The 26130-nt window shown below is 46.5% G+C and overlaps 1 protein-coding gene across 2 annotated transcripts in view; it reads left to right on the forward strand.

The window, feature by feature from the left end:
- LOC140197852 (polyunsaturated fatty acid 5-lipoxygenase-like) overlaps nucleotides 1–26130 on the forward strand; it is a 60793-nt gene that overhangs the window by 15673 nt on the left and 18990 nt on the right. For both annotated transcript variants that reach the window (XM_072258371.1, XM_072258372.1), the window contains exons 5-9: nucleotides 2423–2529; nucleotides 6829–6998; nucleotides 8629–8772; nucleotides 16773–16976; nucleotides 19316–19402. In XM_072258371.1, coding sequence (XP_072114472.1) covers nucleotides 2423–2529; nucleotides 6829–6998; nucleotides 8629–8772; nucleotides 16773–16976; nucleotides 19316–19402 — 712 coding nt within the window. The remainder of the gene's footprint in view (nucleotides 1–2422; nucleotides 2530–6828; nucleotides 6999–8628; nucleotides 8773–16772; nucleotides 16977–19315; nucleotides 19403–26130) is intronic.

The raw sequence follows: 26130 nt of genomic DNA on the forward strand, positions 1-26130 counted from the left end.
AACGTGCAAACTCCTGACAGACAGTGGTGCGAATTGAGCCCGGGTCACTGATGCCGTAAAGTGCTACGCTGCTACCACGCCATTGTCATGCTGTACACTGACAGACGACTGGACCGAGGCGCGGAGGAAGGACCAACTCCATGTAGAGACAGAAACAAAAGTTTATTCATAAGGATTCGAATAGAATATTGGTTGCTTAACATTCCTTTTCTGACCTGTCAGTTCTTGGCCTCCTCTAGTGCCACGATGAGGCCAATCTCATGTGGGAGGAGCAACATCTCATCTTCTATCTGGCTCACCTCCAACCTGATGGAATGAACAATGATTTCTCTAATTTCAGATAATTACTCCCCTCTGCTCATTCTATCTTTCTCCATTCTCCATTTGGGTTCCTAGCTCACCCCATCTCTTCTCCTCATCTGTCCATCATCTCCATCTTAAATGCATGCCCTCCAGCGTTTGACATTTCGATCCCGGGAGAAAGATTCAGACTGTCAATGTTATCTATGCTTCTCATATTTTTATAAACTTCTGTCAGGTCTCCCTTCAACCTCCTTTCCTCCAGAGAAAAACAACCCAAGTTTGTCTAACCACTTCTTATAGCACATACTGTCTAACCCATTTGGCAACTTGGAAAACCTCTCCTACACCTTCTATAAAGCCTCCATATTCTTCTTGTAATGGGGCATCCTTCTTCCCATTCTTTCATCATTCATTGACCTCTTCTATTAGATTTCTTCTTCTTCAGCACTTTAGTTCTTCCACCTATCACCTGTTAGCATTGTACAACATCCACTGCCCACCCACCCATCTTCTCCCTCACCTGGTCTCACTTATCACCTGCCGACTTGTATTCCTTCTCCTTCCCACCTCCCCCACCTTCTTATTCTGGCTTCTACCCTCTTTCCTCTCCAGTCCTGGTGAAGGTTCTCAGCCTGAAATGCTAACTATTCATTCCCCTCCATGGATAGTGTCTGACCTGCTGAGTTTCTCCTTTGTGTGTGTTGCACAGTGATCCCAGGATTAGCCAAGAGGGAGGTTATTGTCCCTGGAAGTACGAATAGTTGGGGAAAACTGGCCTATTGTGGGATTTCCGTAATTTCCACCGGATCACAAATCAGGGAACATTTTTGACATTAACAATGTTCAGAAGGATTTGATGTACAGAGGACTCCTAGGTTCCATGTATGTATAGTTTCCTGCATAGAGAGGCAATGAAGGTGAACGGCATGCTTTCCTACATTAGTTGGAGCATTGAATGGAAGAACAAGGAAGCCATTTTACGGCTGTATAAAACTTTGGTTAAGCTACCCTTGGGGTATTGTGTGCAGTTCTGGTTGCCCCGTTAGAAGGAGGATGTGGAGGCTTTGGTGAGGGTGCAGAAGAAGTTTTCCAGGATGCCACCTGGGTTATAGGATATGAGCCATAAGGGGAGATTGGACAAACTTGGGTTTACTCTGGAACATCAGAAGCTGATGGAAATTAATAAAATGATGAGATGGGGTAGACAGTCAGAAGTTTTACCCAATGTCAAACTTGGGTAAAGTTTGACATTACTTTACCCAAGGTGAGAGGAGGAAAATGTCAAGGAGATACATGGGGCAAGATTCAAGGTGAGAGTGGGGAGATCGAAAAGAGATCTAAGAGGGCACCTCTTTACACGTAGGACAGTGAGTGCCTGGAATGAGCTGCCGGAGGAAGTGGTCAAGCAGGGTACCATTGCAGTGTTTAAGTGGCATTTGAATGTGTACATGGAGGGGAGGGGCTTGGTAGATTACGGTACAAACTCAGGCAACTGGGAAGATACAGGGGCTAGCATGGACTGTCAGGATGAATGGCCTATTTCCATGCTGTGTTACTCAATGACTCTGAACAAGATTTATTTTTACACGGGGAGTGATGGGTGCCTGGAACGGACTGCCGGGGTGGAGGTGGAAGCAGATATGGACGTGACATTTCAGAGGCTGTTGGTCTCATGAACATGCAGGGATATGGGTCATGTGCAGCACAATGCTTTACAGTACAGGCGACCTGGGTTCAATTCCCACCGCTGCCTGTAAGGAATTTGTATGTTCTCCCCATGACCGTGTACATTTCCTCTGGGTACCCCTGTTTTCTCCCATGGTGGAGAATCTGTGGGAGTCATTGCTACAGATGGCTATGGAGACCAAATCATTGTGCATATTTAAAACGAAGTTTAATCGTTCTTGATTAGCAAAGGTCAAAGGTTACAGGGAGAAGGTAGGAGAATGGAGTCGGGAGGCAAAATAAATCAACCATGATCAAATGGCAGAGTAGACTCGATGGGCTGAATGGTCTCACTCTGCTTATATATCTGATGGACATTATGAGTCGAAGAGCCTATTCCTATGCTGTACTGTTCTATGTTCTGTATTCTACACTCTTCGATATCTCTTCTCAGTTTAGGGGAACTGTTTCTGAAGAAGTTTGCGAATATGTTTGGAAGCTCCTGGGACAGTCTGGAGAGCTTTCAGAGGATATTCTGGAGAATCAGGAGTGCCATAGGAGGTAAGGGTTTAGTAAATTGAGCACCGATTAGCACAACATCCGGGTGTCCAGGAATCTTGCAAATTTACTCCAAGCACAAACAAGAGAAAATCTGCAGATACTGGAAGTCCAAGTGTAACCCCCAGATTCAGCTAGCGATGTTAATCTAGGGGAAGATAGCCTCTGGCCCGGCCAAACGCAAGAAATCTTGTTTGAGTGGATGCCGCGTGATGTGTTCCCCTGTTACAAATCAGTACCACGAAATAACAAACAGTATACAATATGCAATTAAACGACTGAGCTTTATAATTCTTAATTTGACTATAGGGTTAGTAAAGAAAACAAAAAAAGAAAAGGGCCCATTTTAATGAAACAGTCTAATGCACACGTTGGAGCTCATGGTTTTCCCGTCCGTTGGTTCTCCATCGATTTCTCATGCCTTAATCTGACCACCAGGGGGCGTTGGAGTCCTTCTGGCTCTGACAACCCTTCTCCCTGATTAATAGTTGATTATTTTCACCTATGTCTTGTTTTAGTTATCAGTACACCCGTGCCTTGTTTTGTTTGTCTATTTAAGTTCCCTCTGTTTTGTTCATTTTTGCTCTGCCTTCAGTTTACCTACCCTGGTGAGGAGTGCTTCTCGAGTCATAGCCTGTGCTCCCTACTGACAAATCAACAAGCGAGGATTCCATCCTCATCTCTAGTCTCCTCTGGACTTGGGTCCACTGGTCTAAGTCTTTCATGGTCGACCACTGGTTAAAGATGTGAAGCTTCACCATTAGAGCGCTGGTGCAAACTCAGCTTGGCAGCCACCCCCGTTACTTCACGATGTTGCACTGACCTTTGACAATGCTCCTCAATTATTCTAACCCTTCCCTCATACACAGCTCATAAAGTGTGGTCACATGGTCTCCTGGAAGAGTTGTTTGGAGGAAACTGGTATTGACAACCTCAAAACAGTGCATTAGGAACACACCGAGACACTGTGGGCGTGCCTGAGGAGTACATCACTTCAGCATCTGCCCAACACCTCTGCCCCATGTGTGGGAACGGTTCCCACATTGCCCTCATCCTGACCCTTTACACTGAGAGCAGCCGAGAAGGAGATAAGGGAGCGTTGGGCCTGAATGGGTGGAGACAATGTTCAATATTGCGGCAAATCATCCTGTGATGTCAGTGGAGTGGTTTGGTGCGGTCTTTTATTGATTCTTATTGTGACTGTGAAGAAAGTCACTGCAAAGACACTGACACTGATGGATGTAGAAGTCTTTGTTCAGCAAAGCAAGCAGCAAGCATCATATAGGAGGCACTTTTGGAAGAAGTGGCCTGCCTGATCCAATATTATATGACATGTTTATATGCTAAAGATCAAAGTAAAGAGCAGGACAATTTGACAGAAACAATGCATCTACAATGCTTCCTTTGATTTAAATAATAGTTTTCCAAATCTCTCCATCTTCACATCCACACTCCAGGCACCCAAAATGAATATTAATTCTCACTGACTCTGGGCTGCATTCAAGCATATGCAGGCACCTGTGATCAAATGGAGGGTTTCTTTGTTTGCAATCAACCCCAGTTTCCAGCTCCAGGAAGACCATTGTAAGAGCTGCATTTTAAATTCAATATACAATCCACATTCAGGTCTGAAGGTTGGCTGCTGTTGAAATTAGTATTTGCTAGATACCATAACTCTGAAAAATGCTCTAACAATTCTATTATGGTTATTATTCTTTTAAGGATTTATTGACTATGCCCTCAGGAAACTGGATCTCAGGGTAGTACATGTACTTTGATAATAAATTTACTTTGAATAATGGGGTGCAGAGAGGGTGAATGCACACAGTTTTTCCCCACCAGAGTTGGTGAATCAAGAACCAGAGGCATAAATTGAAGGTGAAAAGAAGAAAGATTTAATGGTAACTGGAGTGGCAACTTCTTTACCTAGCGTGTGATCCATATATGGAATGAGTTGCCAGAGGATGTAGTTGAGGCAGATACATTAATAACATTTAAAAAGAAATTGATGGTAATAGAAATGGAATTTTAATTGGTATATTAGAGCCACACGTACTAACTTACAGTGAAAAGCTTGCTTGGCATACTGTTCATACAGACCATTACACGGTGTATTGAGGTAGAACAAGGTAAAACAATAACAGTGCAGAATAAAGTGTAACAGCTACAGAGAGAGTGCAGTGCAGGTAGATAATGAGGGTACAGACTGTTAGCTTGAGGGTCCAACTTATTGTCAGCTTGAGGGGGATATGAACCAAATGTGGGCAAATGGATCTTAGATGGGAATTGTGGTCAACATGGACCAGATGGGCCAAATGGCCTGTTTCCCTGCTGTATGGCTATGAGTGTGTGATGTCACAGGAAGTGAGGTTTCAGTATGAATGGGGGGGGCAGTGAGAGAAGGTCCCATTTTGGTCCCACCATTTAATAACATCACCTCTGATCACATTGTAAAGTCAACTCTTACACCCAGTAGCCTTCACCCATTTGCTTTATCAAATATCTCCCTTCAACCTTTTCAAACATTTCTATTGCCCCCACCCTTTCAGGAAGAAACTTTGAACCCTCTGACAGAAAGAGTTCAGTTTCTTTGTTTCTTCCTCTCTCATGTCTCTCTGTCTCTCTCTCTCTGTCTCTGTCTCTGGAGAGGAGGTGGAAGATGCCAGAATAGAAAAGGTGGGGAGGGGAAGAAGGATTATCTAGAAGATGAGACTTGAAGTCAGGTGGGTGGGAAAGGTAAAGGGATGAAGAAGAAGGAATCTGATAAGAGAGGAGAGTGGACCCTCGGAGAAAGGGAAGGAGAAAGGCACCAGGGGAGGTGTTAGGCAGGTGAGGAGAAGCGGCAAGAGGCCAGAGTGGGGAATAGAAGAATAGTGTTTTATTCTTCATTCTGCTCTATGTTTCCCCTCAAACTAACTCAATACACTGAGGCGGTGAAACGATCTGTGTGGATGGAATACAAATCTGACATCTCACTATACCTCAGTACATGTGGCAGTTAGAGACCAATTTGCCAATTTAGTAATATCAAAGCATGCAATCTTTCACTGTTCAGGTAACAAGTGTCTCTTTAAATTTTTCCCCCATCAATTTTGATATTTCCATATGAAACCCCATTGCCAGACCACTCACATAAGCTGCCTGTATTCCTTTGTAGCCTCAGACATCCTCTTCCTGGCTTCCGCAAAGACACAAGGTGGTGGATTCTGGTGCAACAGTCTGTGGGTGGAACTCAGTGATTCAGGTAGCAGCTGTGGAGGGAAATGGACTCTCAACATTTTGGACCAAGACCCTTCATCTGGACTGCATGTGTCTCAACTTGAGAGATTGACTGTGACTGTCCATTGCCCCTCATAGATGCTGCCTGACCCACTCAGACCCTCCAGTAGTACTACACACCTTGGCATCATCAGCACATTCAATAACACTGCCCTTGGAGGTTTTGTCCAAGTTACTTACATAAATTGCAGAGGATTCTACACAAAATGGCCAATGAGAGGTTATCGTTGGAACTTGAAGGCAGCAAGAAAATTCAAAAACCATAAAGTACCTATAGGTTACCAGATAAGAACCTGAGATTCAACTTCTTACATACATTCACAGTAGAACAAAGAAATACAATAGAGGCAATGAAAATTTGCACACAAATAACTTGTAGATATTTCATCACCAGTCGAGGTGACATCCTCAGTGCACAGTTGTTGGTGTTTCCCCTGGGTGTGCTCGCATTTAAATAGGCCCTCAGTTCGCTTGGGTACTCTTTGAATTCTATTAGCTTGTGTTTCTTTGGCCCTTAGGTATTCATAGGTGGTCTCTATTTAAAAACATACGAGCCAAAGAAATGCAAGCCAATAGAATTCAAAGGTCAAGGGTCAAAGAAACATGAGCCAATAGAATTCAAAGGTCAACTGAAGGGGTCGCTAACCAGGACCGAGGCAAGCGAATGAGGACTTATATAAATGCGAGCATTCCCAGAGAAACACCAACAACTAGGCACTGAGGATGTCAACTCGACGGGTGATGAAACGTCTGCAAGCTAATTGACAAGCTCGGTGAACACTGCAACATCAAACACCTCAACCCGAGCTACCAATATTCACTACCATCCTAAAGTGCACACGAAAACAGACAGACAGCAACCAACAGCTCACCAGTGGTCACTGTCTCTGTGTACTTTTAAAGTCAAGGAACAACCCAATAGAAGGAATTTTTCTACAGGAGATCATTATTCTTGTGATGAATTTCTTCTTATTTCTCCTTCTTTCTCTATCCCCCTCCTCACCCACTTCCGTTATCTACCAGTCTACGTGGCGAAACATTGGAAGGAAGACTGGTTCTTTGGGTACCAGTTCAAAAATGGTTGCAATCCCTGCTTGATCGAGAGGTGCACGGAGATCCCAAAGAAATTCCCTGTGACAGACACCATGGTCAACCAGTTCCTCGGATGCTCTACACTGGCACAGGAAATGAAGGTGCGTGCATGTGGCTGGTACTTACTGCATTAGGGTCAAAGGACTACCAGGGTGGCACAATAGAGCAGTGGGTAGAACTGCTACCTCACAATGTCAGAGACCTGGGTTCAATCCTGACCTCTGGTGTGTGTGTGTGTGTGTGTGTGTGTGTGCGTGTGCGTGTGTGTGTGTGTATGTGGGGGGGGGGGAGGTTTGCACGTTCTCCCTGTGATCACGTGGGTTTCTTTAGATTCCTCTCACATTCCAAAGATGTGCTGGTTTGCAGGTTAATTGGCCAGCTTAGATACAGAGTTCCCATTCCCAAGTTCAGACACAGAGTGAAGTTCCCTCTACACTGTACCATCACACACTCCCAATGTCTGGAAGACAGCTGAGGGTTCTGCTCAAACTGAATACCTTGCAAGATCTATGTTCGTTCCCAGGTATCCCTGGAAACAGAATGCGCAGACCATGCAGGTCTTCCAGACCCATTGGGAACTGTGAGGAATGCATAGCATCCTGGTGCAAATGGGTCTGTTTTAATTTATTTGGAGTTTATTTGTTGTTCTAGTTTTGGTTGTAGTTTTGGAGTACTTGAAATAACCCCTTTTTTAAAAAAAGGGCAGAGAAAGCAGAAGTTAGATCATTCTAGCCTCCTGAATTGTCATGGCTATGTACAGCAGTTTTGTGCCATAATTAGGGCTTTTATTCCCTCTCTGCTGGCTTTTATTTTTATTTTTTTCCCCGGGTGGCCAAACATTTTAATTCTGATTCCCATTACCATTCCGACCTGTCAATCCATGGCATCCTCTTGTGCCAAGATGAGGCCACCCCCAGGTAGGAGGAGCTACATCTTATATTCCATCTGGGTAGCCTCCAACTTGATGGCATGAAAATCGATTTCTCCTTCCGGTGAACAAATTCTCCACCTCCCCTTCCTCTGTTCCCCACTCTGACCTTCCACTTTTTCTCAACTGCCTATCACCTCCCTCTGGGTCCCCTTCTCCGTCCCTTTCTCCTGTTGTCCATACTCTCCAATCAGATTCTTTCTTCTCCAATGCTTGACCTTTCCCACCCACCTGGCTTCATCTATCATTTTCCATATATCCTCCTTCCCCTCCACCCAGCTTTTTGTTCTGACATCTTCCCCATTCCTTTCGAGTCCTGAAGAATGGTCTCTGCCCGAAACACCTACCGTTTACTTATTTCCATAGATGCTGCCTGATCTGCTGAGTTCTTCCAACATTTTGTCTGTGTTGCATCTGCAGACTTTCTCCTGTTTATGATTTGCTGCTCCACTGCGAAATCTCTTCAAGGGACCCCTACCCTGAAGTTTAAATCTTCTCTTCGGGAGCTCAGTGAAAACTTCTCTCACTGCTTCCCCCTCTGTGATCTCTGCTGCCCTCCGATTCTTCACCAGCTAGTCTCTTTCCCCCTCCCCTCTCACCTTTTTATTCTGGCATCTTCCCCCTTCCTTTCCAGTCCTGATGAAGGGTCTCAGCCTGAAACATTGACTGTTTACTCTTTTCCATCTATACTGCCTGACTTGCTAATTTCCTCCAGCATTTTATTGCATTTTGTGTTGTTTGTAGTGGGGACGTTTCTCTCTCTTGTCTATGACCCTATGTGTGTTTCTTGTGTCCATTCACAGAAGGGAAACATTTACATCGTGGACTACAAGATCTTGGATGGAACTATTGGAAACGTGATTAAGGGGAAACAGCAATACGTGGCAGCCCCCCTCTGTCTGTTGTTCCAGGACCCCCAGAACAGGCTGATGCCTCTAGCCATCCAGGTAGCTGGGGGAGTGGGCATGTGGGATCTGGGATTGATGGAAGGACCATTAGTTTTGCACAGTAATGATCTGAAGACAGAGAGGAAGAGAGAGTATGAAAGAGTGAGAAAGTTTGGAAGCTGGAAGAGGAATGGAGAGAGGGAACAAGAGATAGGGAGACAGAGAGGGGGAGGGAGAGAGACGGGGGAGATGGAGATCTGTGAGTGTCAGAGATGCGGAGAGCGAGGGGATGGAAAGGGGTGGTGGGGAAAATGAAGGGAGTGAGGAAACATGAGGACCATAAAATAGAGGAGCAGAATTAGGCCATTTGGCCCAATGAGTCTGCTCCACCATTTCATCAAGGCTGATCCATTTTCCTTCTCAGCACCAATTTCCTGCCTTCTCCCTGTTTCCCTTTATACCCTGACTAATCAAGAATCTATCAACCTCTAAGAAACAGAGGAAAGAGGGAGGAGATGGGAAAGGGAGTCTGGGGGAAAGGGGAAGAATAGAGGGAGTGAGTGGAGAGGAGGAGGAAGACATGGGAGATAAAGAAGAGAGGGAAGGAGACAAGAGGAGAAAGAGATAAAGGGAAGATAGGAGAGTGGATAGGGAGATGTGGAGACAGACAGGAATAGCACTGGTTGCATCACCATCTGGAATAGAGGGGCCACTGTACAGGATCACAAAAAGCTGCAGAAATTTGCAAAGTCAGCCAGCTCTATCATGGGCACTATCCTCCCTTGCTTCAATGGCATCTTCAAAAGACGATGCCTCAAAAGGTGGTATCCATTATTAAGCACCCCTATCACCTAGGACATGCCTTCTTGCTGCTACCCTCAAGAATGAGGTACAGGAACCTGAAGACTCACTGTTTTATGAACAGCTTCTTCCCCTCCACCTTCAGATTTCTGAACCCACGTACCCCACTTCACTATTTTTTGGCTATCATTTTGCACGACTGAGTTTTATTTTCTGCCACAGCACGGAGTAGACCCTTTCGGTCCTTCGTTCAATGCCACCCCGACAAACTGATTAACCCTAACCTAATCATGGGACAAGTTACGATGACCAATTAACCTACCCAGTACGTCTTTGGACTGTGGGAACCCAGAGAAAACCCACGCATTCCACGGGAAGGATGTACAGAGACTCCTTACAGAACAACGCCGGAATTGAATTCTGAAATCCAAATGTCCTGCGCTGTAATAGTGTCACGCTAACCAGTACGTTACTTGTATATTATTTATTTATTTTCCTCACCCATTTTGGGAGGTGTACACATGTATTTTCCTCTCAATCTCGGGTCCTCTACCAGAGGCCTGGGAGCCTGAGGGTTCGACACACTATCCTTGCTGTTCCCTGTAGTGCGTTCTTCTGGACTGAGATTTCAGATGTTGTTCCCAGGATTTGTTGGAGCCACTCTCCCAGTCCAGGTGTCACAGGTCCAGGTGCTCCTGTCACCACCGGGATTACTCCAGCTTTAACCTGCCACATCCTTAATCTGCTTTTTCAAGCCCTGGTATTTCTCTAGCTTCTCATATTCTTTCTTCCTGATGTTACTGTCATTCAGGATTTCCACATCTATTACTATTGCTTTCTTCTGTTCCTTGTCCAGTGTTACTATGCCCGGCTGGCTGGCCAGTACCTGCTTATCAGTCTGTATTTGGAAGTCCCTCAGGACCTTAGCTTTGTCATTTTCCACTACCTTCTCGGATGTTTGCCATTTGGACTTGGGACAGTCCAATGCATACTCAATGCAAATGTTCCTGTACACAATTCCTGGAACTTGGTTGTGTCATTCAGTGTATGCTGTCCCTGCCTTCATCTTGCTCCCTGCTACTATGTGCTGGATGGTTTCAGAGGATTCCTTGCACAGACTGCATCTTGGCTCTTGTCTGGTGTGGTAGACCCCTGCTTCTGTTGCTCTTGCGCTCAGTGCCTGTTCTTGTGCAGCCATGAGCAGCGCCTCTGTGCTATCCCTCAGCCCTGCCATTTCCAGCCACTGATAGGACTTTCTTATGTCCGCCACCTCTGATATCTGATGATGAAGTGCCTTGTCCTGCCATGACCTCTGGTCCTCTGGCTCTGCTTCCATTTCCATATCCCTTGAGGTATTCTTGCAGGTCGTCCTTAGGGGCCATCTTCCTGACATACTCATGGACATTTCACATTTCTTCCAGGACAGTGGCCTTGACACTTCCAAATCCCCGTCCTCCTGTATTCCAGTGGTATACAATCATGCGATGTTGGACTTCGATGGAATCCTCCATGTATTGTTAGTAGTTTCCGGGTCTTGATGTCAGTGGCTTTCAGTTTGTTCCTTGGCCAGGCCGGCACGCTATTGCGGCTGGATATCTGATGTAGTGGTAGTCCTTCGGATTTGAAGAAGACACACCATTGTGCAGTTCATCTGTGGACACGGAGGTGGCTCTGCAGTCCCAGTCTGGAAACACATAGTCTAGCACAATGAGGGCACTGGAAGTCCGTTGTTGTAATAATTGTGGCTGCTGTTCTGTGACACTACTCACGGTTTTCCATCAATTTTTGGCAGCGCCTGTCTTCAAAACTGGTGTAGGCTTCATAGCACAGGGCTCACCAGTGGATTCTGTCGGCAGCCGCAGCTTCTAGTTCCCTTGGTTGGATGTCACAGTAGAGTAGGGTTTCCTTTAAAGCGTCTTTGTAGCGCTTGCGTGGATGACCTTGAGGTCTCGTTCTGGTCTCCAGTTCACAATAGAGTAGCTGGCGAGGCATACGGTGTCACGGTCCCGATTGTTAATTCCCTGTTTTCTCCTAATTTCCTTTGATTGGGCCATGGTTCCGACCGTTAATTTCCTATTTGCTCCTAACTCTCTTTGACGACGGCACAACTGGTTTCCATCAGGATCTGCAGCATAAGAACCCTGGCGTTACAGCCACTAGTTGCCAGATCGTTGGTTTTGCCTGTGTGATAATTAATGTTTCCCAGCCTCTTAGGACTGTATGTTCTAAGTTTTACTCCAATATTGAGCATTACCTGTGAATTCAGTCTCTTTGTGTCAGTCTTCTAAGTTCAACTCCAGTTCAGAGGCTTACCTGTGAAACCCAGCCTCTCCGCGCCAAGATATGTCTTCTAAAGTTTTACTTCAGTATAACTCCGTCTCTCCGTACTAAGAAGAGTTTTGTCTGCCATTTCTTTCTCTACGCTCCGAGTCAAGATAAATTCTGTCCATCTCCTGCCTAACTGCTCTCCCTCCTGTTTGCCGTTCGCGTCTGCATCCAAACCAGATTTCCGTGCCTGTGTCCTGGATTCGCCTCATTCGCTCATTGCAACACATGGTGGTCGTCCATTCTGATGACGTGTCCCACCCACCGCACCTGGGCTCTGATGATCAGGGACTCAATGCTGGTAGACTCCGCGCCATTCAAGACGACCAGGTTGGAGACACGGTCTTGCCAACGAACGCCAAGGATGGAGTGGAAGGTTCGCATGTGAAATTTCTCCGATTGTTTGATGTGTCGTCGGTACAGAGTCCGCATCTCACATCCATATTGGAGAGAAGGGATGACCACAGCTCTGTAGACTTTCAGCTTTGTGGAGATGCAGACATTGTTTTGATTGAGCACTCTGGTACACAGCCTCCCTAGAGCTTGGCTGGCCTTGTTGATCCTGGAGTCAATTTCTTGGTCCAAAGACCCATCACTCGAGATGATGCTTCCCAAGTATTTGAAGCTGTTTACATTTGTCAGCTAGACGTTGTCAACAGTGATTTTTGGTTCTGTGGGGTTGGTGTTTGGCATGGGCTGGTGAAGTACTTCTGTCTTGTTCAGGCCTATAGTCAGGCCAAAAGGGCGTAGCAGCTTCTGAGAATTTGTTCAACATCAACAGTAGATCACTGTCTTTGTGCGCCAGGAGCGCACAGCCATCAGCAAAAAGGGTTTCTTGAATGACTGTATGGAGGCACTTGTCCATGTGTTCAAGCGGTGAAGGTCAAAGGGAGAGCCGTCCAATCAGTACCTGGTGTACACTCCCTCCCTCAGACCTTGGACAGCACGTGGCAACATGCAAGTGAAGAACAGATTGAACAGGACTGGGCCTAGTACACAGCCCTGCTTCACCCCATTGGAAATGGCAAATGCAGCTGATGTATCACCACTGCGAAGGACCTGTCCTGTCATTCCATCGTGGAGCAGCTGAATCATCTTCACGAATTTCCTCGGGAACCCGTAACGTCTCAGAATGATCCAGACAGCCTCCCTGTTTACAGTGTCAAATGTCTTTGTCAGGTCAATGAAGAGAGAGTAAAGAGGATGCATCCAGGCTGTTTTGTATTTGTTTGCAAGTCTGAACATCGTGTTAGTGATGCACAGGTTGTGCTCGGCACACTTGCTCAGAAGCAGCAGGCCGTTACTGTTTAGTTTTCCCACCCCATGTCTGCCAAGGACTCCGTCCCAGTTGTCGCTATCTGTCCCCACCCTAGCGTTGAAGTCGCTCAAGATGACAAGTTTGTCGCTGGAGGGGGTTGTCCAAACAGTCTGGTCCAGGTCCTCGTGGAAACTTTCCTTGTGTTCATCTGGACTCACAGAGTTGGTGCATAGACACTGACAATGGTGATATATCGGGACTTGCTGAGGGGAAAGCGGAACTTCATGATGCGTTCATTTATTCCAGTGGGTAGAGTAGGGATGTTCTTCAACGGAGCAGTTTTGATTGCAAAACCTACTCCGTGGATCCTGTCGTCAGTCTGTGATTTCCCTTTCCAAAAGAACATATATCCGGCTTCCTGTAATGAACCCTCGTGTGCAAGCTTGGTCTCACTGAGTGCAGTGATGTCAATGCGATAACGGCGAAGTTCAGCCGCTGTGAGTGCTGTTCGTCTTTCAGGCCTTGCCACCTTGTCTCTTTGCAGCAAGGTGCGGACGTTCCAGGCTCCAAAGATGAGTTTTCTTTGATTTGTTTTTCTTGATGCATGTCGACCGCTAAGGAGATAATCCGCCAGCCGCGGTTCGCTAGCCAGATGTTGTGGGGCCGGCAATGTTTAGGGTACCTTTTATAACCCCTCGCTCATGCAAGGATGGGCAGTGCTGTCCTAAAAAGGGCTGCCCAGTCGCCCCGGATGCTGCCGGACATCTCTGCTGCCCCGGGTACAGAGACGAACGACCACTGGTCCAAAGGCTGCCTGCGTGCAGGTTTGTGACTACAGCTGCCAAAGGTCATCTCCACCTGTTGCTTTGCGACGCTTCGCCACACCCCCGTCGCCACAGGACTTGACGAGTTGGGTTTGGACTGAGATGAATCTCACAACAGAAACCTGTGCATGATGGAGTTTGAAGTGTAACAGCCGTTGCACAGGGGCAATCCCACTCTCTCGGCAGAAGAGACCTTGATCCAGTGCACGGACAACCGTTAAGGCTGGAGACCTCTCCTGCTGCAGTGGATGACCAGGACGTCTAAAGCCTGATTTATACTTCTGCGTTAACAGTACGCCGTAACCTACGCAAGTGACTTACGCGCAATTTGAGCATTTATACTTGTGCGTTGTTGTGTCTGCGTCACTCTGCAATTCACGCACGTCACGCATGTGCACACACCTGCCCGCGCAAGGCTTCATGGTCATGGTAGTCTTTCTCGGAGTAAACAAGATGCGATCGTCTTCTTTTGTAAAAGCAAAATGTGTCCTCCATAATTTCGGAGGTCTGTAAAGCCTTATGGAAAGCATTGCAGCCAGAGTTCCTTCCCTGCCCTTCAGTCGCCCAATGGGAAGCTACTGCATGTGATGCTACCAAGCGGACCAGTCACAGCTGTGCGTTGCTGCGACGCGTGGTTACATATTAGGAGAGGTGCACGTCGCAGCAACACAGGCTCTCACATAGGGTTCCGCGTCGGCTTTGTGGCGACGCAGTACCTCCGGCGACGTGTTGTGCAGAAGTATGAATCAGGCAGTGTCTTGCTGTGCTCTTAGCGCTCCACAATGCCTGCTGGGCCGGCCTCCTTAACCGTTGGACCATTAATTGGTCTCCTCCACTCAAGTTGCCAGGGCCAGACTTCACACGCTGGGATAGACAGATCCCCCACCTCACCAAGGGTCGAAGACCCGTCGGCTACCCTCACCTAGTTTGCCCCGTCTGCCGAGATGGTTTGGATCTTCCCCTCCCCCTCCCACTTTCAAATCCCTTACTCACTCTTCCTTCAGTTAGTCCTGACGAAGGGTCTCAGCCTGAAACGTCGACTGTACCTCTTCCTAGAGATGCTGCCTGGCCTGCTGTGTTCACTGGCAACTTTGATGTGTGTTGCTTGAATTTCCAGCATCTGCAGAATTCCTCATGTTTACCAGGGTGTGGCCGCTGTGTGTGTTGCAGCTCCTTGGAGCCACAGGTGAGAGCTGAGCGCCAGGTGGGGACCAAAGGTGGACGAGCTGCCCTGAAAAGGGCATGGAAGGCGCCTCCCCCCCCCGCCCTTACCAGAGGTGCTACCCCTCTGATGATGACTGGTAAGGCAAATGTGTTGATGGCTCTAATCTTCTTCCCATTCAGCTGGCTTTTTAGGACCTGTCTCACTCTTTGAAGGTACTTGGATGTTGCAGCCTTTGTTGTGTCCTCATCGTGGTTTCCATGCCCCTGCAGGATCCCCAGGTATTTGTAACTGTCCTGTACTCCTTGAATGTGGCCTTCAGGTAACTTGACTCCTTCAGTCTTGATGCGTTTGCCTCTTTTCACTGCCATCCAGCTGCAATTTTCCAGTCGAAATGACATCTAATGTCTCTGCTGTACACCCTTAATTAATAAGATCTGTGCCAATGGTTCTTGCCGTCTAGTGAGAAATTGGCTACCAGATCAAACCACAAACGGACTAGACTGGACAAATGGAATTAATTGAATGCTACTTTAACAGCAACTCACATGAAAGAGGATACATCAGGCGCATGTGGGGGCTCTGGCAACAACGAAGACCGTCGTTCGCATTCACCGAAAAACAATTGGTTACCCAGTGATCAAATATTGTCAACAGAGGATTGCTATCACATCTTGAATTGGAAGATGTACAATCACGATGCACCACAGCAACATCACTGCAGAGCCGAGCTGAGCCGATCAGGAAACACAAATTCAAACCCCACCTCCACAACTCACAGATGGCAAAAAGGTAATAGCATTTCCTTGTACACAGGAAATGCAAGTTGAAATATCACATCGGGGCATATCGACACTGGCTGCTGCAATCAAAGAGAAGATCATGGCTAAACTGGTGACTTTCTCAATGAACTAGGCTTCCCAGACTTGGTGATAAAATTCCATCAAACAGCATGCTAGTGGCAGCCAATGAAGCACTACTCACAGTTGCAGCCTCCAACATAACTGAGACCAATAACCTGATATATGCATCAGCAGCAAGAATTCTAGAAATGCTGGGCTACCAAATGAAATACAGTGGAGAGTACTGTCATAACCTGCGCCCCCTCCACTCCCTCCCCCGAAGACGACAATTGGAAGCCAAGATGACAACCACAAGGGTGAAGTCAGCAGAGTCTCTCAGCTGCAGAAAGTTGTGAAGATCAAAGACTCTTCCAGGTACTAAGGAAGTACAGAGATATGTCCATAGCCAAAGCCTGGAAACTGTCAAGCATTGGCTAACACCTCTGGCTACCAGACTACCAGAGATACAGTAAGGACACAGAGGCCAAGCAAATATAAATATAAAATATATGGAGAGGAGAGTCAAATAGCCACAGAAGAGTGCCTCAGAGCGTGAGAGAGAGCGTGAGTGTGTGTGAAAGAGAGAGAGAGAGAGAAGAGCTTTGGATCGGAGAAAGAGAAGGGTTCCCATGGGGCAATGCAAGTAAAAGTGAGCTTGAAGCTGAGGGAGAGGGAAAGTGACAGGGAGTTAGGTGGAGAGAATGACCTTCTGTGTTCTCTGGCAATGTACAACAACCAGAAAGGGTGAGTAAGTAGCATTGGGTGCCTTCAGGAGCTTAGGGTCAGAGGCTCTTATTCCAGGCCAACGTTTCATACTGGTTCACACCCTCACCCTCCCTCCCCTGCAGCTAGGCCAGAACCCTGGGCCCAACAATCCCATCTTTCTGCCCTCGGATCCGGAGAACCTCTGGCTGCTGGCCAAGATCTGGGTAAGGAGCTCTGATTTCCAGCTGCATCAGGTCGGCGTCCACCTGTGTGGGACTCACCTCCTGGGGGAGGTGTTTTGCATCGCCACATTGAGGCAGCTTCCTGCCGTGCACCCCGTCTTCAAGGTGAGTGAACTCCCCCCCACTCTCCCTCCCTCTTCATTCATCCATCCCTCTTGCTTTCTCTCTCTCTCAGGATCCCTCTGTCCTTTTCCCTCCCTTCCATTCTCCATTCCCACTTACCACCATCTCCTCCTCTCCATCTCTATTTCTTTCCCTTCATTTTGTTATCTTTCTGTGACTGTATATCTCCCCATCTCCCTCTCTGTTCCCCCGTTTCTGTTCTATTTTCTTTCTCTCTCTCTGTTCTCTTTTTCTCTCTCTCACTCTGTTCTTTTTCCCTCCCCCTCCCCCTCCATCTCTCCCTCCCCCTCCCCCTTCCCGTCTCTATGTATATCAGGTCGGTCTGTGGAGTGCTCTCTGCAGCTCTCACACCCAGATTGTGAACTGCCCCACAGATATCAATCTCCCTGCCCATCGGCTGATACTGTAGATATCCCACTGTGCTTCTCCTCTGCCTCTCCCCCCCCACTGTTCCTCCCTCCTTTGTCCCCTCTCTTACCCTTTCCCTCCATATTCCTACTCTCCCTCCCTCCCTGTATTACCCTGTTTTCACTGCTACCTGCGTGGGTGGAACAATAGAGGGTGGAGACACACTGAGGCTTTGGAGGGCAACATTAAATGGGATTATGGTGGGAGGGGCTTGATTTGGATTTGTGGTGGGGGGGACTTGATTTAGGACTATGGTGGGAGGGGTTTGATTTGGGTCTATGGTGGGAGGGGCTTGCTTTGGGTCTGTGGTGGGAGGGGCTTGATTTGGGACTATGGTGGGAGGGGCTTCTCTGGGGTCTATGGTGGGAGGGGCTTGATTTGGGTCTATGGTGGGAGGGGCTTGCTTTGGGTCTGTGGTGGGAGGGACTTGATTTGGGACCATGGTGGGAGGGGCTTCTCTGGGGTCTATGGTGGGAGGGGCTTGATTTGGGTCTATGGTGGGAGGGGCTTGATTTGGGTCTATGGTGGGAGGGGCTTGATTTGGGACTATGGTGGGAGGGGCTTGATTTGGGACTATGGTGGGAAGGGCTTGATTTGGGTCTGGTGGAAGGGGCTTGATTTGGGTCTATGGTGGGAGGGGCTTGATTTGGGTCTATGGTGGGAGGGGCTTGATTTGGGACTATGGTGGGAGGGGCTTGATTTGGGTCTATGGTGGGAGGGGCTTGATTTGGGTCTGGTGGGAGGGGCTTGATTTGGGTCTGGTGGGAGGGGCTTGATTTGGGTCTATGGTGGGAAGGGCTTGATTTGGGTCTGGTGGGAGGGGCTTGATTTGGGTCTATGGTGGGAAGGGCTTGATTTAGGTCTGTGGTGGGAGAGGCTAGATTTGGGACAATGGTGGGGGGGACTTGATTTGGGACTATGGTGGGAGGGGTTTGATTTGGGTCTATGGTGGGAGGGGCTTGATTTGGGACTATGGTGGGAGGGGCTTGATTTGGGTCTGTGGTGGGAAGGGCTTGATTTGGGTCTGTGGTGGGAGGGGCTTGATTTGGGTCTGTGGTGGGGGGGCTTGTTTTGGATCTGTGGTGTGAGGGGCTTGATTTTTGTCTGTGGTGGGAAGGGCTTGATTTGGGTCTGTGGTGGGAGGGGCTTGATTTCGGTCTGTGGTGGGAGGGGCTTCTCTGGGGTCTGTGGTGGGAGGGGCTTGATTTTGGACTATGGTAGGAGGGGCTTGATTTGGGACTATGGTGGGAGGGGCTTCACAGGGGACTATGGTGGGGGGGCTTCACTGGGGGCTGTGGTAGGAGGGAGTTAATTGGGGTCTATAGTGGGTGGGGTTTGATTTGGGACTATAGTGAGAGAGGCTTCACTGGGGTCTATGGTGGGAGGGGTTTGGGGAACCATAAGGGAGGGGCTTCACTGTGGTCTATGGTGGGAGGAGCTTCACTGGGGACTTTTGCGGATGACTACTGTTGTCTATGGGAGCTGGACTTCACCGGGGACAATAGTGGGCAGAGCTTCACTAGATATTGATGGGCAGAGATTCACTCATGGCTATGGTGGGTGAAACTTAATTTGGGCTATGTTGGGTGAAGCTGTACTGAGACCTAATTCGAATGAAAAATTACTGAATGAAGACCATTTTCCTGGTCCCAATTGAAGCTTCCTTAATGACAAATAAAAAGGGATTATTTGTGTGAGTGGCTAGAACCATGGTATACACACTCTCCTTGCCCTTTTTATCTCATCTACTGGTGAGATAATGAGAGAGGGCAATTCACCAACAATAGACCTCACCTTCCACCCTCTTTTCCAACGTTTTTGTGTGGAAGCTCCTTTGTCAGCACAGGCTAGAGTTAGGTTGCAGTCCCAACCTCGTGTCAAACAACCTGGTGACCCTTCTTTTCTTTCCTCAGCTTCTGTCTCCACATATGAGATACACATTGGAGATAAACACAAGGGCCAGAAACGAGCTCCTGGGTGAGCACGGTGTCATTGCCAGAGTAAGTTTCTTCTTTGCAGCCTTGATCACAAACTGCTGAAATTTTGTGCTGCAGGGTAGTGTAGTGGTGTCTGTGACACTACTACAATGCTGGCTCTCATTCAATTCCACCCCCCGGTCTGTAAGGAGTTTCTACGTTCTGTCCATGACCACATTGATTTCCTCCTGGTGCTTGAGTTCCTTTCCACATTCCAAGGACATTGGGTTGGGTTTAGTGAGTTGTGTGCATCCTATATTGACACCAGATGCATGGTGACATTTGCAGGTGGCCTAGAACAATCTCCCTGGTTTGATTTGATGCAGATGGCATTTTTCACTGTATGTTTCCATGTACCTGTGACAAATAAAGCTTATCTTTAATCTTGAATCAAGGGCATTCAAATCTGTCAATGCGGGGTTTCAAAATCTGTTTGAACCACACTCAACACATGCAGAATCTCGTTGCAGTCTTCCCCAATCTTCTGACTGGACAGATGGGGTCCATAAGACCATAAGTCTAAGGAGCAGAATTAGGCCATACAGCCCTCTGAGTTTGCTCCACCATTTCATCATGGCTAATCCTGGATTCCATTCAACCCCATACCCCTGCCCACTCACCATATCCCTTGATGCCCTGACCAATCAGGAATCTATCAATTTCTGCTTTGAATAGACCCATAGACTTGGCTTCCATCGCATTCTTTGGCAGAATTTTCCACAGATTCACCAGTCCTTGGTTAGAAGATTTTCTCCTTACTTCTGATCTAAAAGTTGCCCCACTAATTTTGTGACTGTCCCCTCTAGTTCTGGATACCCCCACCATAGGAAACATACTCTCCGCATCCATCTTTCAACATTCGGTAATTTTCAATGAGATCCCCAGGCGTTCTTCTAAATTCCAGTGAGCACAGGCCCAAAGCTGCCAAACACTCCTCATATGTTAATCCTGTCATTCCTGGAATCATCCTCATGAACCTTCTCTGAACTCTCTGCAATGACAATACATCCTTTTTAAGATAAGGGGCCCAAAACAATACTCCAAGTGTTGCCTGACTAGTGTCTTATAAAGCCTCAGCACTATCTCCTTGCTTTATATTCTATTCCCCTTGAAGCTGTTGCATTTGCCTTCTTTACCACAGACTCAACCTGTAAATTAACCTTCTGAGAGTATTGCATGAGGACTCCTAAATCTCTTTGCACCTCAGTTTTGTCCCCATTTAGATAATAGTCTGCAATATTGTTCCTTTAGCAAAATGCATTATCATACATTTCCCATCAGTGTATTCCATCTGCCACTTTTTTTATCCATTCTTCCAATTTGTTTGTCTTGCTGCAACCACATTGCTTCCTCAGCATGACCTACCCCTCCACCTATCTTCGTATCATCTGCAAACTTTACCACAAAGCCATCAATTCCATTATCCAAATCATTGACAGACAATGTGAAAAGTAGTGGTCCCAATACTGACCCCAGAGGAACACCACTAGTCACTGGTAGCCAACCAGAAAAGGCCCCCTTAATTCCCGCTCACTGCCTTCTGTCTGTCAGCCATTTTTCTATCCATGGTAGTATATTTCCTGTAACACCATAGGATTTTATCTTGTTAAGCAGCCTCATGTGAGGTACCTTATCAAATGCCTTCTGAAAATCCAAGTAAATGACATCCACTGCCTTGTCTTTGTCCACCCTCCATGTTACTTCCTCAAAGAATTCCAACAGATTCCCTTTTACATAAACCATGCTGACTTTGACTTATTTTATCATTAGTCTCTAAGTACCCTGAAAACTTGTCCTTAATAATGGACTCCCAACACTTTCCCAACCACCAACGGTAGGCTAAGTAGCCTATAGTTTTCTCTCTTTTGTCTTCCTCCCCCCTTAAAGAGTGGTGACACTTGCAATTTTCTGATCCTCTTGGACCATACCAGAATCAAGATATTCTTGAAAGAGCATGACCAATGCATTTGTTATTTTTCAGCAACCACTATCATGACTCTGGGATGTAGTCCTTCTCATCCAGGTGACTTATCCACCTTAAGACCTTTCAGTTTGCCTAGCACTATTTCCTTTGTAATAGCAATGGCACTCACTCCTGCTCCCTGACACTTACAGACCTCTAGCATACAACTGGTGTCTTCCACAGTAAAGACTGAAGCAAAATACTTATTAAGCTCATCTGCCATTTCTTTGTCCCCCATTACTACCTCACCAGTGTCATTTTCCAGTGGTCCAATATCAACTCTCGCCTCCCTTTTATTCTTCATGTAACTGAAAAAACTTTTGGTGTCCTGCTTTATATTATCAGCTAGTTTGCCCTCGTATTTCATCTTTTCCCTTCTTATAGCATTTTTAGTTACCTTCTGTTGGATTTTAAAAACTTGCCAATCGTCCAACTTCCCACTCACTTTTGCTACCCTATTTGCCCTTTCCTTGGCTTCCATGCAGTCCTTAATTAACTTCCCTTGTCAGCCACTGTTGCCTAGCCCTGTCATTTGAGAACAACTTCTGTTGGACATATCTATCCTGTGCCTTGTGAACTAGTCCCAGAAACTTCAGTTCTGCTATCATTCCCCTCAGTAACCCCCTTCAATCCACCTGGCAAGCTCCTCTCTCATGTGTCTGTAATTCCCATTATTCCATTATGATACTCATACCTGTGACTTATGCTTCTCCCTCTCAAACTGCATTATGAATTCAATCTTATTATGATCACTGCCTCCTAAGGGTTCCTTTATGTTAAGCTGATTAATAAGATCTGGGTTATTACACAACACCCAATCTAAGATAGCCTTTCCCTTAGTAAGCTCAAGCACAAGCTGCTCTAAAAAGCCATCTCATAGGCACTCAGCAAATTCCTCCTCTCTCGATCCAAACACCATCCTGATTTTCCCAATCCCCTTGCACACTGAAGTCTCCCATTATAATTGTGACATTACCCTTATTACATGCCTTTTCTAGCTTCCTTTGCAATCTCAACCCTACATCTTGGCTACTATTTGGAGGCCTATATCTGATTCCCATAATGGTTTACCCTTGCAGTTTCTTAACTCCGCCCACAAAGATTCAACATTCTCTGATCCTATGTTATATCTTTCTAAAGATGTAATTCCATCTCTTACCAATAGAGCCACACCATCGCCAAATGCCTTCCTGTCCTTTCAATACAAAGTATATTCTTTGATGTTGAACTCCCAACTATGACCTTCTTTCAGCCACGATCCAGTGATGCCCACAATGTCATACCGACCAATCTTTAATTATGCCATGAGTTTGACCACCTTATTCAAAATGCTATGCACATTTAAATACAGCACCTTCAGTCCTGCATTCTTCATCCTTATGAATTTTGCCTCTGTGGTACAACTTAACTCTTTGCTCAGTCTGTAGATGTACCCAATTATTAGTTTCTCCTTCCTTCATATTACATATTACATCATCTACTTGTAAACCTGCTGGCTCACCCTCAGCTCTATCATACTGGTTCCCATCCCCTGCCATATTAGTTTAAATCACTGCCAATAGCTCTAGTAAACCTGCCCGCAAGGATATTGGTCCCCCTCGGATTCACTGCAACCTGTCTGTTTTGTACAGGTCACACCTGCTCCAGAATAGGTCCCAATGATCCAGAAATCTGAATCCCTGCCCTCTGCTCCAATTCTTCAGCCACATATTTATCTGCCACCTCATTCTATTGCTATCCTCACTGTCGCATGGCACTGGTAGCAATGCTGAGATTACTACCCTTGAGGTCCTGCTTCTCAGCTTCCTTCCTATCTCCTTGTATTCTGTTTTCAGGACCTCCTCCCTTTTTCTACCTATGTCATTGGTACCAATATGTACCACAGCTTCTGGCTGCTCAACCTCACTGTTCAGGATATCATGGATGTGTTCAGAAACATCATGGACCCTGGCAGCTGGGAGACAAACTGCCATCCATGTTTCTTTTTTATGAATCACCTATCTGTCCCCCTAAGTATAGAGCCCCCTATTGATACTGCCATCCTCTTCAGTTTCCTGCCCTTCTGAGCCACAGGGCCAGATTGAGTGCCAGAGTCAAGGCCACTGTCGCTTTCCCCAAATAGGTCGACCCCCACAACACTCAAAATGTGGTACTTATTGTTGAGTGGGATGGCCAAAGGGGTGCTCTCCACTATCTGATGTTTTGTCTTCCTTCTCCAGACAATCATCCATTTATCTGTCTCCTGTAGCCTTGGGGTGACTGTCTCCCTGTAGCTCCTGTCTATCACAGCTTCACTTTCCCCAACAAACTGAAAGTCATTGAGTTGCAGCTCCAATTCCCTAACAGTCTCTAGGGAGCTGCATCTCAGTGCACCTGGTGTCCTTTAATGGCTGATCTTGAATTCAGCACCTTGGATAGTTCCAGAGGGGGCAGGGAAGATGTGAAGATTTTGTTTCTTTGTGTGGACAATCTCAAACATAGAACATTACAGTACAGGCACAGGCCTTTTGGCCATGATGTCATTGCTAACCATGACACCAATTTAAAATGCACATTAACCAGTGCATAATTTATATCCCTGCCTGTCCGTGTGCTTGTCTAAACACTTCTTAAAATTCCTGCTTCCTCCACCTCCGCAGGCAATGCACTCTGTGTAACAAAAAAACTTGTCCCAGAAACCTCTTTTAAAAAATTCCCCATCTCACCTTAAAGCTATGCCCTCTAGTATTTGACATATTCACCCTAGGTAATTGATCAGCAAGTCACTCATAACTTTGCATACAGTACTGTGGAAAAGTCTTAGGCACCATTACTATATATGTGTGCCTAAGGCTTTTGCACAGTACTGTAATTTTATGTTTTGCATTGTACTGCTGCACTGGAAAAAAAACAAACAAACTTCATGACAGATGTGATTGACAATACGCTCGATTCAGATATGGGTCTCTATTGTAGACTGAAAGTGGGAAGTGGGTAAGGAGAGGGGAATTATGGTTGGGGAAAAAAGGGAAGGGAGACAGGAGGGAGCAGGAAGCAGCAAAGAGACTTTCTGTAATGATCAGTAAAACAATTGTTTGGAATCAAATGACCTTGCCTGGTGTCTCAGGGCTGGGTGTGTCTGCACCCACATTACTCCTGCCCCAGCCATACACTCCTTTACTGCCACTTTTCCCACACGTCTCCCATGGTGCTCCACCCTCACCATTCCCACCATTCTTTGGCCCCATCAGATTTACAAACTTGCTATCTGCTCCACGTTGACAAATACAGTACTGCGTAAAAGTCTTAGGTACCCTAGCTACATGAGGGATAGAGGTATACAAAATTATGAGGGATACAGATAGGATAAATGCAAGCAAGCTTTTTCCACTGAGGTTGTGTGGGACTACAACTAGAATTCATGGGTTAAGGGTGAAAGGTGAAATATTTAAGGGAAAACTTCACTCAGAGAGAATGTGGAATGAGCACAAGTGGTGCATGTAAACTGAATTTCACTGTTTAAAGGAAATTTGGATAGGTACGTGGATGGGAAGGGTATGGAGGGCGATGGTCCCTGTGCATGTGGACAGGTCTAGGGAATTTAAAGGGTTCGGTCCGGACTAGATGCACTGAAGAGGCTGTTTCCGTATTGTACTTTTCAATGATTGTATGACTCTATTTATGTACCTAAGACTTTTGTACAGTACCGTAGCTCTATCAGATTTCATACCCCCACTCAGCCTCTGAAACTCCAGAGAAGACAACCCAAGTCTGTCTAACCTTTTCTTATACCTAGTACTCTCCAGTACAGACAGCATTTGTATGAGCCTCTCCTGCACCCTCTCCAAAACCTCCGCATCTTTTCAGTAATAGGGCAACCAGAACTACACACAAGGCTCCAGATGTGGCATGTCTGAAGTTTTATACAGCTACAACATGGCATTCCAACTTTTATAGTCAACACCGTGATGTATGAAGGCAAGCTTTTTATCTGCTTGTGTTGCCACTTTCAGGGAGCTAGAGTCATAGAACACTACAGCATAGAAACAGGCCCTTCAGCCCATCTGGTCCATGCCGAAATATTAATTTGCCTCGTCCCATCAACCTGCACCTGGACCATAGCCTTCTATAACCCTCCAATCCATGTACCTATCCAAATTTCTCTTAAATATTGAAATTGAAACCATATCCACCACTTCCACTCGCAACTTGCATCACACTGTCGCCATCCTCTGATTGAAGAAGCTGCCCCTCATGTTTCCCTAAAAGATTTCATCTTTCACCCTTAACCCATGACCTCTAGATCTAGTCTCATACAACCAAAGTGGTAAAAAACCTGCTTGCATTTACCCTATCAATACCCTCCATAATTTTGTATACTTTTATCCAATCTCCCCTCATTCTCCTGCGGTCCTAACCTATTCAACCTTTCCCTATAACTCAGGTCCTCAAGTCCTGACAACATCCTCATGAATGTTTTCTACACTCTTTTGATCTTATTGATACATTTCCAAACTTGTAGTCCAAGATCCCTAAAAGAAGGAGACTCCATTTAAGACTATGATGAGATTTTGGGACACTCTACCTCAAAGGGTGGTGTGGCTGCAGAGTCTATGAACATGTGAGAAAAGCACAGTGGTGCAACTTGCAGGACTGCCACCAGACATCCAGGTTCGATCTCAACCTCCGGCACTGTCTCCTTGTGGAGTTTGAACCTTCTCCCCGTGACCGCGTGGGTTTCTCCCTTGTGCTCCAGTTTCCTAGCACATCTCACCAAATTGCAGCGTTCATGGGTTCATTTGCCTTTGTA

The sequence above is a fragment of the Mobula birostris genome, chromosome 5 (genome assembly GCF_030028105.1).
Source record: "Mobula birostris isolate sMobBir1 chromosome 5, sMobBir1.hap1, whole genome shotgun sequence".
Lineage (NCBI taxonomy): Eukaryota > Metazoa > Chordata > Chondrichthyes > Myliobatiformes > Myliobatidae > Mobula > Mobula birostris.